At 41.2% G+C, this 16,859-nt stretch overlaps 1 protein-coding gene across 2 annotated transcripts in view; it reads left to right on the top strand.

The window, feature by feature from the left end:
• Positions 1-9,515, top strand: part of NEBL (nebulette) — a 273,576-nt gene extending 264,061 nt beyond the window's left edge. For both annotated transcript variants that reach the window (XM_084860475.1, XM_084860476.1), the window contains 2 exons: positions 4,792-4,907; positions 8,129-9,515. In XM_084860475.1, the coding sequence (XP_084716601.1) occupies positions 4,792-4,907; positions 8,129-8,305 (293 nt within the window). In that variant the 3' untranslated portion in view covers positions 8,306-9,515. The remainder of the gene's footprint in view (positions 1-4,791; positions 4,908-8,128) is intronic.
• Positions 9,516-16,859: the final 7,344 nt, after the last annotated feature.

Below are 16,859 nucleotides of genomic sequence, written 5' to 3'. Positions count from 1 at the left end.
GAAAGGATAGAAGTACTACATGGGAAGAGAGATTTGAAGAATAGAAAGGTGCTATCACCTTGCCGACAAAGGTTCGTATAATCAAAGCTATGGTTTTCCCAGTAGCAACGTATGGCTGTGAGAGCTGGACTATAAGGAAGGCTGAGCGCCGAGGAATCGATGCTTTCGAACTGTGGTGCTGGAGAAGACTCTTATGAGTCCCCCGGACTGCAAGGAGGTCAAATCAGTCCATCCTAAAGGAAATCAACCCTGACTGGTCATTGGAAGGACAGATACTGAAGCTGAAGCTCAAATATTTTGGCCACCTAATGTGAAGAGAAAACTCCCTGGAAAAGAACCTGATGCTGGGAAAGATTGAAGGCAAAAGGAGAAGGGGACGGCAGAGGATGAGATGGCTAGATAGCATCACCGATGCAATGTATATGAACTTGAGCACACTCCGGGAGAGAGCGGAGGACAGGAAGGCTTGGTGTGCTATGGTCCATGGGGTCACGAAGAGTCGGACATGACTTAATGACTGAACAGTCCTTCTATGACAGTTCACCAGGAAGCATCGGGAGAAGAAAAATCAATCCTAGCTCTGCACCAGTTGTCTGAACCTCTGTCCAGTAGGTGAGAGCGTGGCTGGGAGGAACTGAATTGGGCCAAAGCCTTTCCCCCCCAGTCCTTTTGGGGCCTGGGCATGGAAAGGACTGAGTTGCCCTCTACTCACAGACTGGGAATCCCAATTACATTTCACTGCCTGAGTGGTCTTCCATCACTGTGGGCATTTCTACAAGGTTTTTATTGTTCACTCATGATTGATCACTCATGTTTTTTTGCGGGTTCTTTACATGACAACATCAACCTCCAGGGCCCCTCCCATGCTTTCTGGCCATTATAGCAGTGTTTTTCTCAGTGAGGAAAATGTGATATGAGATTTTATCACACTTTGAAGCATGATACATTTCTTGTGAATTTCTGGAATCCCTAGGGATGGGGGAGAATTTCTCCCCGAAACTTCGGGGGGCCAAGTGCCAACGTGTTCGGCCCCCTGAAGTAGTTTCGGGGAGAAATTCTCTGCACACCCCCCAGTCCCCCGCACCGCCCCCGGGACGGGACTTACCTTTCCCGAATGTCCCTCCCGGCGGCGGGTCCCAGCGGCGGTTCGTCAGGTCTTCGACAGGGGCAGAGGCGGCAGCCGGTCTTTCGACCGGCTGCCACCACCGCCATTCCAATAAAAGTAAATAAAACCAACGCCCCCGTGATAGGCTACATGACGATTAACGTAGCCTTTCACGGCTGACTTTGCAGGTCTAGCCATGATAGGCTACGTTAATAGGCTACTGTGATAGGCTACTGTCACGGACAGGACAGGAAGGCCTGGCGTGCTATGGTCCATGGGGTCACGAAAAGTCGGACACGACTGAACGACTGAACAACAACAAGCCTATCACGGGGGCTTTGGTTTTTTTTTTTTTTACTTTTTATTTCGCGGCCGGGCAAGGCGAGGCGCCTCCTCCCCGGCCTGAATTTCGGCTGGGAAAGGCGGGAAGCCTCCCCCCCGGCCTGAATTTCGGCCGGGTGAGGAGGGAAGCCTCCCCCCCCCGGCCTGAACTTCGGTGGGAGCAGCGAAGCGCCTCCCCCCCACCGCGAAGCAAGCTGTGAGACCAGGTAAGTGGCTTTCGTGTACCCCTAGGAATCCCCCTGTATTGCAGCTATACCACAGTGCCATCTAGTGGCTGCATAATAAAACATATAGAATTTGCCCAGAAAGAAACCCCTCAGAAAAAACCACGTGTAAAGGAGGCAATCTTAATCCTGCAAGGAATCCAGAAGCAGAAGCCCCAGTAAGGGTGCAGGATTTTAGCCTTGTGTGGAGAAGCCCTATCAAGGCTAGTGGATCCATGCTACACCGAAGCATTTTTAAAATGTTAGTACTTGTGCATCTGGAGAAATCCTCATAATAATTAAGGAAGAGATTGTGTTATGATCCCATGTACGATGCATCGTGTGTGTATACCCATTACCATCAGGACCAGGGGTTGGTAAGCAACACACCTCAACTGTGTGTACTTTTACATAAAAAGGAGCAGAAATTGCCCCATGCAGACTCTTAAAGGACTTTCAGAGGTGCTAGCTGCTTGTATAGTCAGTTCTAATATCGGTACATTTTACAAATGGTTTGAAAGATCAAAAGATCTTTGTCTGAATCATTATTTTCCAGCCTTCAAGATTTCGCAACAGTTACACAATTATATTATATATACTCCATGGTTCATTTCAGCACATATCCTATTGAGAGGCATAGTAAAAGAACAAGTAGTGAAAGCAAAGTTAAGATTGCATCAGATTTTCTAGTTGAGTAGGTAATTAAAACCAAACCACTTTTTAATTATACTTAATGGATTAGAACTTTTTATGATACAGCAGTCTTTTTGTTATTGTTTGCTTATTCACCAATGTGGAAAACACAGTAATTTGTAATGGTTATGTCATTTATTCACATAAATGGTGACGGTTTCACTGTATGGAAGAAGCTCAGACAATTTAAAGGGTTTATGTGATAAATAATTATGTCTTGGGAAAACAGGGAAGACTAGTGATTTTTCAAACATCCTTTTTTAAACAACAACAACAAGGAATAATGCAGTCCTATCTGATTTGTCTGTAGGCTGTTTGCTTAAGTTTCACCCTCATTTGGCTTCTCCAGAAAAATATATATTGCTAGATTGCCCCTTTTCTACTACATCAGAAACTCACAGGCTGCTCCTTGGATGTGCTGAACTACCTTTTAGCTTCTTTTATTTCATATTTCATGCTATCAGTTGACTCTGTATTACTCTGAAGGCACATGACACAGTAACTTGTTCTGGTCAGTGTCTGCATGGGAGACTGCCTGGGAACCCTTAAACAACAACAACAACAACTACACAGAATAGTATCTGTATGACAAGATTAAATTGGGGTGTCTGGAGTAATGAAAAGAAGACAAGGGACTCCTATTAATTCAAGCCTATCAGTTACTCACTAAGACCCAGGTTTCATGTAATTCAGGCTGCTGGGGTGCTACTGAAAATGGCATCCCTGTGGCAACTCTACCTGCTGTCTGTAATAGTGAGCTTTTCTACACAAGGCATTTATTGTGTGCTCATCATTCTCTACACTCAGTTGTTTACGGGTTCATTAGATGACATCGTGACCCTCCAGTTTCACTTCTCTTTTGAAAGATCACTTCCAACTAGTTTTTTTTAGAACAGAAAATGCAGTATTGTTTCTGAAAGCAAAAGAAAACACTTTTTCAGTTGTGTATTTGTGCTATTCCACTATACCACAGTGCCACCCAGAGGTTATGTAGTGGAAAAGCAGGAAAGGAAACACTGTTTGTGTAGTGCTCAGAGCTCAATTCTGCAACAAAACAAAGTAGATACACCGGATTAACAGCCTCATGTAGAAAATCCTGATATCTTGAGTAGTGCTTTCCACATGATACAGCATTGCCACATTGTGAGTTTCCCCATCCATGACTGACAGTCAATGACTAGGGAGGGAAGGAAGTTCACAACTTGATGACACTGCATCCTGTGGAATGGGGCTAGGCAACCTAGTGCCCTCCAGATGTCTTGGATTACAACTCCCAGAATCTCTGATCATTTGTTATGCTGGCTGGGGCTCATGGGAGTTGTGGTCCAAAACTTATGGAAGGCACCTGGATGCCTACACCTGTTGAAGAAGGTCCGCCTAGGTCTTACTTCAGGTGATGGGGACATCTAGGCCCAGGGCTGTCATTATTGGTGGCATTCTTATGCCCCCATAATGTATAACCCATCTCTAAAGAACACTAGAGCATATGCCCTGTTTTGTTTCAGAGGTTTTGGAGAGCGTTTGTTGTACCTCGTATCCCTGGTCAATAAATCTGGTTTTGGCTTAAGGGATATCAACTTGTATCTCTGTGCGTTTTGTTGTTAAAATTTATCATGTTGGTAGTGCATACATTTCTATTTCAGAAGAACCCCAAAGGGAATAGTTTGTTCTCCAATGAGCTAGCGTTGCGGAGAGCACAGAAGTAAAGTCCTTCACTGCTGAAGTACACTACTACTGTTTGAGTGGGGTGGGGTGAATACACCCCAGTGGTCTGCCTGAATATTTGATCAGTGAGGTGTAGAAAGGGTGATGTGTGGGGGAAGGGTCAAGGAAATCTATTTTAATTTTCATATTTGAATTGGGCATTACTGGAGCTTTTCAAAATGAGTATTTGTGGTTGTGCATATTTCTAACAATCGTTATTAACCATAGATTAGGAGATTTTTTAAAAATGAAGCTATGGCAAACAAATATTGTTTCAGAGAACACAAAGATTGAATGAAGATTGTACAACAGTACTACATGGCTGATATGCACCTTAACTATAGGATGCTTTCATTTCACTTCAAACCCTTGATCTTGCTGAATGTTCTCTTGTTTTGTTTTTTAAACTTAAGGTTATTTTGTGCTATAGTCATTTTCTACTGTTCACTTACAGGATAGCAATATAATCCTGACTAATTTGCACGTTTCCTTGCATCTACTAGGTTTGATGTGTGCGCTTGTGGAATTGCCTTTTGTAAAGCACCCCCTTTTTAAAAGTTACTTTGTCTACCTAAGACAAACTTGTTAGTGTATACAGATGTTTTTTTCTACTTACTCCAATTCCTATGGATGTAACCAATTCAGATTTTCTAATTAGGAGATCAAACTACCATGTCACCCAAGGAATGACCATGGCATATTCTCTTGAAGTAGTAATGCCATTGTGTTTCTTTTATCACACAGCCCCTGTGCTTCCTGGGGCATATCAGCAAAGTCAGTCCCAAGGATATGGTTACATGCACCAGACTAGTGTGTCATCTATGAGATCAATGCATTCACAGCCGCATTCAGCTAGCTTGGTGAGTATTAAGTTGAATGATTCATTCTTTTTGTGGTAATGCAGTTCTGTAAATGCAGTTCCTTTTTTTTTAGAAATAAGCATAGAACCAGCATTTAAAAACTTACTGTACACATTTCCACATGGACTAAATCTAGAATGAAAGAGGCACTGAAGGTACTGAATGAAGGAAGTCATGTGGGTTTTGTTTTTAAATCAAGAAAGCAAAAGAATCAGGTGCAAAGTTACTGCCAAGCATCAGCAGTAGGCACCACTGTACAATGTTCATTTGGTTAAAAATATTTATATCCTGTTCTTCCCTAAGGAGATCAGAGTGACACTAAATTAGGAGTGAGCACATCCCACTGCTTCCCATTGTGGCACTCCTGTTGTTTGCAAGCTAAATTTGGCACTTTGGCCAAAGGGTCAAATTTAGCTTGGAAAGCGGTTTTGACACTGAATTTCGATGGCAAACTGGCAATTTCAGTGTCTTCTTTCCCCAGGTGCCCCATAGACCAGCTCATGTCAGGGGTCCAGGGTGTTGGTGGTGGTGAAAATGGCCCCTGGACCTCTGGAAGTTGTCCAGCCTGCATTAAATAAAGCAAATATAGTAGACAATAACAAACAATAAAACTCACAGCAGCCAAATACTTAGGTGGGCTCAAAAGCCTGATTAAAAAGAAGACTTTTAACTTTATTCCTAAATACTAGCAGATCTCCCGGGGAAGGAAGTTCCAGAGGTAGGGATAAGGAAAAGCAAGTAAACTATCAGATCTCGTGATCTGGCTTTCAGAGTTTTGATGGGATACCACATATTTTTAAGTTGCAATCCATCACAAAATGTTCCTGCATGAGCCTCATTGAAATAAATTCATTTCAGTGGTGCTTGTACAGGATAATTCCTGGTGGCAATTAGGATAATTCCTAGTGTGCACAAATCTGTTGCAGTTGTAAGCCCTCCTTTGCAGGCGGAGAAGGGAACAGAGGAAATAACGACACAGCCACCAGAGCTCGGGTGAACTAGGGCCTCTTTATTTAAACCAGGAAATTCTTCCCGCCCAGGATCTGCATGTGCAAGTGCAGGAATGTAACTAAGTGGACCTGTAGGCAACTAGCCCACCATGTAAGGTGAGCCAGTCTGCTTGGTTGAGAAGTGGTATCTGGCCAGCCCCTTCCTCTAGTGTGTAAGGGGTGGTCTCCTTGAGCCATTTCCACCTGGTGCCTCACAACTCTGGGTAGATGAGGCAGGTTGGTCCCAAAGGCAAACTGTATTCTGGGTCCTGGACCACACAGCTCCTGAGCGACAGGCCTCCATACTTGCCAATCACCATAGAGGTGCCTCTGAGTGGCCACCAAATCCTGTTTAACTGTATATTCCCACACATCCCTGCCATTTCCAGTCAACTTATTTAGCCAGGCCCTCACCACTATCACCAAACGAAACCCAGTGTGGAGTAGGCGAAAAAAAATCCTGTACCAAACTGTGATCAGATAAAAAATCCTACTCAGCCTTCCCAAAGGGAGCGACCACATAAACCTGCAGTACTTGGGGGAAGGGTGGGTGGGAGCCGAAAAGGGAAAGAAGCAGCGTATGGGACAAAGCCAGATTTGAAGGCCTCGGCCCCAATGACACTGCAAGTGTGCATCCTCATGCTCACCAGCACGTCACCTCCTCGTCTTCCCTTACTGCTCGCACATTCTGCCCCCCCGCCCCCAGCCATGCCAGCTGGGAGGGGAACAAGTTCCTTTGCACTGTTTCTTGTTCTCTCAATTTATTTAATTCTACTGACAAACAATTTGTTTAAAAAAATTAAAGGACCATATTTAAGACTTTAAAGGAGTGTAAATCTCTAATTACATAACCCAAGCTACTGTGTGTAGCGGTAATTAGAAACGAAATGTCAGTTGAATGATGATGGAGATTTATTCTGACAGCCTTATTATATAAGTATGTGTAAAATGTCTGTGGGTTTTGTTTCTCGGCAACATTAAGGCCATGATACGCCTCTAAAAGTTTGAACTGAGTCGCTGTTCCCCAGTATGATGAAATGCAGTAACAAATGTCTAACAATGTTTCTGTCCTATGGCTAGAAATTGGCATTCTTGGTTTGTTTTTTTACTTGATAATAAATGATGGATTTAAGTAAATTTAAATACAATTCATAAAACAATAAAAAAACTGGTTTATGAAGATATATCAAAAACCATTTTAATGACATGGAGTAAATCCATAACCTTATTGTGATCTCCAGACCTTTTGTTAAAGGTTTTCTGGAAATAATTCAATGTTGCAAGCATTTTCTGAAAACAATATATAATAGTAGTACTTGGCTGGATAATTCTGGTGTATTTGTATTGGCAAAAACATGTTTAGTAAATTGTACTTGTGTATGGAAATGTTTTAAAATCTTTTCTGATTAAGTTTAGTTAACAAATGTGACCATGTCCCATTTTCAACTATAATTTTGAGGAATCCCTGTCTCACATTTGTACATGCCTTGCGTGTGCACATATGCGCGCACGTGCACACACACACGCACGTGTGTGTATTATATAATACGATGTGTGATTATATGCAATTAATGCCAGAAAAAGGGTCTATGTCCTCCTTGTGAAACAATATTGTATATATTGCATATCCTTGATTCTATTTTAGAATATTGTGGCATATAATTGGTATAGTATCTTGTGTGCTAAGTGTCAGTTCATACCACTGTCTTCCTTGCCTGTATGTGGTTAAATTAGTTTGCCTTGTGGCCACAAGCAAATGACAAGCAATATTTTAAAGGGGTTGTGACGTTCAGGACTTTTCACTTAGAATTCTATCTTTAGCTCACTGCTGCCTTATTGTTCCACAAAGAAGCATTCTTTGGAAACTAAAAATTTGCTGACCTATATAACCAGTATTGTTGGTGCTGTAAAAGGTTTCATTGTGGATCCAATGGGCAGTATCCAATGCTGCCACTCTGCTTATGCAATTAACATAGAGCTAGTGCATGTGACCTCTAACACAGCACCATAGGATTTGCTGGCACGACGGGTTTTCTGGGCAAACTCATTGCGAACACTGTTGGTGTTGTGCTAGACTTCACTTGTGATCGTGCTATGTCAATGGCATAAGTGGAGCAGCAGCGTTGGATATTTCCCACTCTGAGTTTGTGGAGACTGGTGAATCAGCCATTCTTGAACCTGCCTACCTGCAGATCATACCTAATGGACTTTTCTCCACTTTTCTCTTAACAGAGGACATACAGAGCTATGTATGACTATAGTGCCCAAGATGAAGATGAAGTTTCCTTCAGAGATGGTGACTACATCATTAATGTGCAACCAATTGATGATGGTTGGATGTATGGTACTGTTCAGAGAACTGGGAAAACTGGAATGCTTCCAGCAAATTACATTGAGTTTGTTAATTAATACTCACCATTAGTCCTTCTGAGCTTTATTTTGATTTACCTAATCTTTACAAAAAATACTTTTAAGACAACATCTTCATTACTTCCCTGTTAGTGTAACAATCTGTGCTCACATGCTGAAGTCAAGACACAGGTCCTCTGAGAAAATCAAGAAGCACTGAGCTCCAAAAGCACGCTGCTTAAAATGATCTATAAAACTCAGTGGAAACTGGAAACCTGGTGCTTGTAATCATGTAGAGGTTTCTATCAATTAGCTCCCAAATAGAATTCTGCCATTACAGTAGACTGTATTTCTCATTTAATTTATAACCACAAAGCAGCTGATTTTTTTTTATCATGTGACTTTGAAATTGTAAGAGGCTGTTGCTTGCTGTTAAGGTTTGAGCCATTAAAAACCCAAGTGAACTGAATATTTTGTTGTGATAAATGACATGATCAGAAGTTGCTCACTACTGCCTGGCAGCCTTAAACAAAATGCACCTTGTTCATAATGGTGAAAATTTCTTGATACACAAGTGTCCAGTCTACTGTATTCTTTCCTGAGCAATCATTTGCTGTCATCCATAGTCCCAACTCATGTCAGTCTTCCCAAACCACCAGTTGTGAATGGTCTCTGAATCATGACATAGCTGTGCCTTTTTGTACAGCTAGAGACAATTTTAGAATGCATTTGTTAATTCCTGCCTTTTCTATTTTGTTAAATCCAACCTTTTTCTATTTTCCCTTGTACTAACATTGTTTATATACAAATGACTAACTTCAAGGCACTTTACAAATAACCTCTATCTCTGATCTGTCCTTTTGTCAAGAGTCTATCTTGGGCATCTTACAATACAGACCATTTTGAAAGTGAGTGCCTATATCCTTTGCTTCTAACAGTGTAATGGATTGGCTGCAGAGGTTACTTCATGAATTTGGGCTCGGACTTGGGACTTGATTGGCAAACAGTGTGATTTTTCTCCCACCCACCCATCCTTGGCCAGGCTTAGTTGAAGAAAAGATAAATAGATTTTTTTAGTAGATTGTCATCCTTGTGAATATATCTCATTAATTTGTTCAGTAATCAGAGCATGACATTCATTTGAGAAACTTTGCTTTGGCAAAAGGTGAAAAATAACCAAAATATTATTTTCCAGCATTAAAAAACATGGTATCAATTGACTTAGTGCTACTATCTTTAGCGTATTTGTTCTAATTAAAATTAATGGAGTAACAAAATACTTCTTAGTGTTCTTTGGAGTTGGTGAGAGCTGGTGTAGCACAGTGGCTAAGGGACAGGCAGAGCAACTCAAAGGGGAGCAGAAGGGGAGATTTGCCACAGAGATACCATGGCATCCAGAGCCCTGTTGGCATACAAGTGGCCAGGGCAAATGGTGGGAAGGGCAGTCTCCTGCCGGTTTTTCTCCCGATGGTTCTCTCTTTATTTTCCTTTCCATTGAAATCAATAGGAGGGAAAACACCTGTGCAAGCTTAAAGCTGGTGTAGGTGAAGGAGTTTGATCATGGAGTCTCATGGGGGAGTAGAGGGGCTTTGGATCCACTGGATCCAAAGCTGCTGCTGGAACACACCACTTCAAGGCCTACCACTGTCTACTGCCGGTAGAATGCTGGCAGCAGTAGATTTGTACCCCATGGAGCTTCCACAGGGGTAAATTGGGCCTCCAGAGTGGATGTGCCAGCTACCCCATCCTAACCCCTCTCAGATAGCTGTCTAAGGTGCTTAACTTTTGTGAACCACCCAGGGAACTTTGGCTATTGGCCGGTATACAAATGTAGTAAATATATAAAGATTGGTTTGTGAGCTATGAATCAAGAAGTCCCCAATTCAAATCTCACCTCTGCCACAAACTCAGTAGTTGACCTTAGATAAGGCACTCTTGCCTGAGTTCTCTATCTCAGTTCTCTATCTGTAAATGGGGATAACAATACTGAGCTACCTTGCAGGGATATAGTAAGGATTACAGCAAGATTATATTTGAAGCACTTTATATAGCACCTTCTAAAACATTCTATAATTGCTAAGTATAATTGGGTTGGATCCAAATATTTCTTTCCTCCAATGGAAGGACTCCTTTTGGAGGCAGTCTCCGTCTGTCAGATGTAGGAAACCTATAGATCCAACCCATTATCATTTTCCCAATGTTATCGTCTGTCAAAATAAATAGGAAGAGCAGAAGACTAGGAAATACTCTGAGCAAAGATAATATTGATTTTAGCTGTCAGAATTTATCCCCCCATTCAGTGCATTTTTTCCAATCCAAGCAAGTAGAACATAGGAGCAAATTTGCTGAGACATTTTTCTAATTGTTTATGCAAAACATATCTTCTGTTCTACATTTATAGTATCCAAATATTTCTGAAAAATGGGAGATATGGAAAGGACTTATTTTTCTACCTACTCAGCTGAGATGTTAGTGTTGAAAGTATGGCTATTTATTATCACTTGTCTCTTTTTTCTCTCTGTCCAAATCAAATCAGGACAGATTTTTTTAAAAAAACCCAGGTCAGATAGAGGGAAATATAAAATGAAGCTCTTTTGCTAGATTGGTACCTATATTTGTATCTAAGGGCTAGAGTGTCTTTTCCTAATGGTGTGAATCACTGTAACCAGGGATATGTTGGCCCTTGAAGGCATGATGGGTCCACTGTGTATATTTTTATGTTTTATTGTCTAAAGAATCACATTTAAACTGCTTTCAGAGAATTGTGTTATCAGAAATCAAGAGTTATATTTCATGTTTCTTTTAGTAATTATTAAGGGTAGCATGAAATTTCAACATGTTAAATCACTTGCAAGTACAGAGGTCAAAGAATAGGAAGTTCTGCATTTCTATTATTCTGCTTTATCTAATAGAGGAAAAATAAATCTCTGTCCAGCAGATACGTAGCTGTTCTGTCTCCTGTCCATTTCTCTGCAATAGTGGTAGCCCTGGCCCCCTGCCACAGTTTGACTTGGGCAGTTCAGTGCATTTTGCTATGGCTTGGACCAGGGCAGGGAGGTCAAATCAGGTGTCAATAAAAGAGACTAGTAGCTGATTCACATGATTACAGGATGTGATAGAGAGTCTCCTCATGGGATCATACCACTTCAGTGGGGAGTTGCTTGTTTTGAAGGAGCCTCCCCTTCCTACACCTCACGCCCCCAATAACATCAAAACTCGTCATGAAAGAAAGATGTAAACTTTCTTTGCATGGGATGGGAAAGAAGCCATCTCATAATGGGAATGTTTGTTTTGGCCATCTGTGTCAATGACTTGTGTCAGTTTCAAATATCCTTTGTGCATGCAGAAGGACAAAGGCCCAGTGCAAACTAGATGTGTGAAATTAATTGTGTGAATGCAATTAATATGCACTTTTTTTTTGCTATGCAAATGGCAGTCATGGGGGAGCTTGAGCGTTTTGGGATCATTAAGGGGACAGCAAAGAGAAATTTCACTCTTTTATCTCCCTGCCCAGTCCCAACAAAAATCTCCTTTCTGAAGCTGCTATTTGAATTTTAGGGGAAACCTTCTGTAGGTGCCAGCCATCACCACCATCTTTGGAAACCTCAAGAACTACTTCCATTTCTCTGTATGTCTTACAAATTAAATGTACTGCCCTCTGAAACTGATCATTCTCAAGTAATGAAATGATGATGCCAGTTTTCAGGACTTTCATGATAAAAACAGAGTTAGCAAAAATATAGAATGAAAATGGGATTGAACTGAGGCAGCAAGCACTGTATTCATGCTATTCAGAAAAAAAAGAGCTTGGAATTCAGAATTCTCAGGGGGAAGAAATCTAGTGATGTACATCTGACGCTTTTGGTCCTTAATTCTAAGCACTCTCTCAAGCTACTTCGAATGTTAGTGCATTTTCTACATGGAAAGCACTTCAGGTAGGGCAAGGGAAGCATGAAACCATATGTAGATCATCACATGTGATGACTGCACATTCATTCTGTGCAGTGATGTTGGATGTGCAGTTCTCACTCCGTGGGGCAGTAATTACATTGCATGTACATTGCATGTACACTAGGCAAAACCTAGAAAACAGTTAACATTGATTTCCTCTCCCTCCCACTCCTACACCTTAAAAAGCGGTGCATCCTCACCCCCATCCCAGAGTAGCAGTTTTGCCAGCCTGGAAAATGGCATTTAGCATGCCAAAATGGCATTTGCATATAGCGTGCAAGGTAGAAAGTTAAGACAAGAATAAAGTGGGCTCTCCATAATCATAACACATAAAAATATGTCTACTGCCATGCTTGTCAAAACATTCTCAAGCTCGTCAAGCCATATTTGGTTATGGTTTTTTTGAGAAAGGTAAATCAGCACATCTCATTGCAGAATTTGCTTTTTAATAGATTGTAAGTGATGAATTCATATTAATTTGTAATGATTTGGGTTTGTTTTTTTTAACCTTGTAGTATGGTGATATAGTAATGCTGTACATACACTTACAAGGTACAGTATTAGATGTGACTCTCAATTGATACCCATAAAGCCCCACATAAAAAACAATATTTTCAATCAAGAGTCTGAATGTATTAATTGGCTGTAGGTGCTAACCACCTGTTTTGGAAACTTTCTACCTTCTGATGAGGGAAAGATACAGGGCAACCCTGGATTTAGTCCCTTAATTCACAAACCATGTAGGTGATCAGCGCTGTTAAAGCTGATAGCATAGGTCACTTGTTTAGCATTGCAGATGTAGTTACTAGTTATTATTACCTGTCACATTTAATTGCAAGAGATAAGTGCCACCTTTACTTACCTGTTGTACTTTTAATAAAACAGAAATAAGATACCTGTAATTGTTTCTCCAAGAGTAGTGTTCCACTCTGAAAATATTTATACTAGCATTGAATAAATGCTATAAATGTCATTTTCATACTGACATGCCAAGCTCCAATGGCTGCTTAATACATCGCACAAGCAGTGTGGTTGCTGCTGGAAATCACTCTCACCTATTAGGGATTGTATGCAGGGCTGTAACATTTATTAAGGGCACAATCCTATGCATATTTAGACAGAAAAAAAGTCCTACAATCCCCAGCGTTCCTGAGCCAGCCATGCATAGGATTGCAACCTAAGTGTCTCAGTAGCCATATCAAAACCTCACAAATCATATGGAAATGCCTGTACCATCTCACTCAAGAAGTCATCATGGTCCGAGCATGGAGGCTTTCCATGTGACCGCAGGCATCTATGTGGTGGGATGCTTACAAATACTGCATGCAGCCTTCCGATGAAACTCTGCCATGTAGAATTGGTTTTCAGTAGCAACTATATCACCCTATAATGTATGAAGTAGCCCGTAGACTCCCCCTGTGAATATTCATAACTCAGTTCTAGTTTTAAAATCAGACTATATGAAAACTAGAATTCAGTGTGCCAACCCTAAGAGGTATTCTCAAGAGCTGAAAAATATTTCAAACTCTTGGGTCTTTAACTTTCCATTGTACAATTCCTGCAATGTGCTCTTCATTCTAAAATGATCACAAATATAGTAGTGTTTGGCAGAACCTAGTTTAATGGTAAATTGAAATGTTCTAGATTTTAGGAGTTTGGAATAACGTTCTGCTGTTAATTACCGGATAAAATTTAGTTAATGTTTAAATAGCTTGCTGAAACCAGTCAGTGGCATAGAATTCTTCCAGCCTACTAGACACAACCCAGTGGTTTCTGTTAGCAAATGCAAACATCTGCCAAATTAAAATTATTTAGCACTTTACAATGCTTTATCAATCCTTCTTGATTTTCTAGGCTGCGATCCAAAGAAGGGACATGTTCAAGGGGATGAGATTGGTGTGTGTAGCCAACACGTCACTTTCTGTTTTTGCTGCAGCAGTGTGCACAACTCCTCCCCCGAAGAGACAGGCTTAAAAACCTGCTTTGGTGTTTGGAAGGAGGAACTGCTATCATAGCTTTGTGGCTGACTGAGCACTTGCTTTCTGTTCTAAAGGTTCCAAGTTCAGGCTTTGGAACCAGCAGTTGAAAGGATCCCAGGTAGCAGAGCTAGAAAAGACCTCTATCTGAGACTTTTGAGGGCTGCTGCCAATCAAAGCAAGACAGCACTGGGTTAGATAGATCAAGTGTCTGTCAAACAGTTTCATACACTGCCATTGCTCAACCCTACCCCAAATGGCGAGAAGTCCAAAACCACTGCTTCAGGGTTTCATTTTCATTGCATGAGAGAGAGAGTGAGAGAGAGCACTGGAGACTCATGGTGTCTGTAATATCTGTTTAATTGCAAATAGTTGAGTGTATTGGAAGGAACCAGACTCTGTAGCAGGCTGTACAGTATAGTACTACATCGGATCTCCAAAGAGCAACTATTGCAGCCCAGGTTTGGCCAATTCTGGCTAGCAATTCTCAGGCTTCTGCCTCTGTCTGCTTACCACTCTTCCCAAATTCAAATTGCAAACCTACTTCAAGCTGTCTTTCTGTCTCTTCCTCAAACTCTGGCTGTAATATTTCAAAGTAGGGTTTCCACCCAACCATAAAAAATCCTGGAATGGCCAGGTTGTTTGTTTTCAGGCCAGTTGCTAGAAAAGCAAAGGGAAAGGCCATTATTCCCCCCCCCCTGCATTTTTTTCTAGGTGTACAACTTAGGTTGGCCTTCCCCGACCTGGTATCCTCCAGATGTGTTGAACAATAACTCCCATCATCTCCAATAGCCATGTGGGCTGAAGCTGATGGGAGTTGTAGCTGAACACATATGGAGGGCACCAGGTTGGGAAAGACTGCTTAGATTGATGCAGTGTTGGATGCCTGGCACCATTACTGTCCTAACCCTGACCCACAGAGTTTCATTCCCATACTGTCTCCATATACCAGGATTTTTTATTTGCAGAGTCAGCAGTCCCATTCCAGTGGGCAATGTCATTAAGGAATATTTTGAGTCCTTTTTGTTAAGCCTGTGATTGCTCTTCTGGTTAGGCAAAAATGTTATGATGGGTCCATTCACAATAATCAAGGCAGCCATTTTCATATCAAAGAGCAAGCAAAATGTTGGCATGCATGTTCCTTCAGTGGATCCAACTGTTAAGACTGCAAGACTCTCAAACTCTGGATCTGTTTGGATAAAAACCTGGAGCTATTTTTTCCCTTCTAGAACTGTGCCTGCACTACTGCAGGACATTCAAAGGAATTTCATATGCTTCTTTGTGTCTGATATATAGAAATTGTATATTGTATGTATGATGTAATCAAATTGCAACAAACATTTTATTTTAGAGAGATCATAAGTTATCTACTGTATCATTACAATTCTATGTACTTCAGCATTACAAAGTACAAGTTGCTAAACCACCAGAAATAAATTTTTATTGACTTGTATTTAGTTAGCATGACATGGAACTCATCTACTGTTTTTTGCAGTTTATAAAAAGCAAAAATAAATAAATAACCTGCTGTAGTTTGATGTATATTTGCTTAAAATGCATATACCTAGTTATTTTGCAAAGTTGGGAGTATGAAATTATTTGGGAAACTTTATTGCTCAATGGGAGAGGGAATTTTAATGGATCGTGTGATATTGACATAATCTGGCTTTTGTTAGACAAAAGGATAACACTTGCTATTAAAATATATTTTATTAGAAATGCTTTAAATCCTGTTTCCCCTTGTACACTGTGAATCTTGATGCCTCAGTGGACTAAAGCAACTTTCTGCTGCCTGAAGAGCTAACCTATGCAACCTAGTTCACATTTTGGTTGATGTCAAGTAGTTGTACAGTTTACATATTCGGCATAACATACAATGGCACTGAAATAAAATATTAAAGCCATGATTATGTACGCATTATATTAATCAAGGAAACTTCAAAGCCATAGCACCCAATGCTATAGATAGTGCTTATCTATAAGTAACGAATTAAGTATCACTTTGACAGGTAGCTTCAGGGTGAGTGAGGGAAAGCTCTTGCCCATGCTAGGGTATGGTAAGTGAGGGTTTGCCATACCTCTGTCCCTTGCTTTGTAGCAGTGGCAGCAGAGACAACCAGGATGAAGACCCATTGCTGGGAGACACAGGTACGTGCTTTGCATGCAGAAGATTCTGGGTTCAGTCCCCAGGATTTCCAGTTACATTATCTTGAGTAACACATCTGCCTTGGAGAGTTGCTGCCAGGAAAAGTAGAAGGTCTTTGGCTGGATGGACTAATAGTCTGACTCCATATAAGGTCTTTTCTCCTCTTTCTCCTGGCAGGATCCCTGCAAAATGCAATGCTGCAGACAAGAACAAAGAAGCACACTTCCCCTACCCCAAGCCTCCCATGCTTTGTGACATTGCAGCAAGCGTAGACCTACTGACTGGGTCAATGGGGGGAAGGCAATAAGCCTCTGATACATTTTCTTCTCTCTTTCTTGGTCACACGTGGACCTCCTATTGTCTGGAGGGTGCTATCACGCTCAAGTCTAGCATGACCAATAGACCAACTGGATTTACACGTGTAGATTTAAGTAATGGGAATGCTCAGCATATGGCAGAACAGACGTTTTGCGTGTTGACGGTCCCAGGTTCAATCCCAGCATGGCTAGAGATTGAAGGTTCAAGTAGCAGTTGATGGTAA

This window comes from Heloderma suspectum, chromosome 5 (genome assembly GCF_057233095.1).
Source record: "Heloderma suspectum isolate Gila_16-S chromosome 5, 16-S_ref, whole genome shotgun sequence".
Lineage (NCBI taxonomy): Eukaryota > Metazoa > Chordata > Lepidosauria > Squamata > Helodermatidae > Heloderma > Heloderma suspectum.
This window is presented reverse-complemented; position numbering and strand designations above follow the sequence as displayed.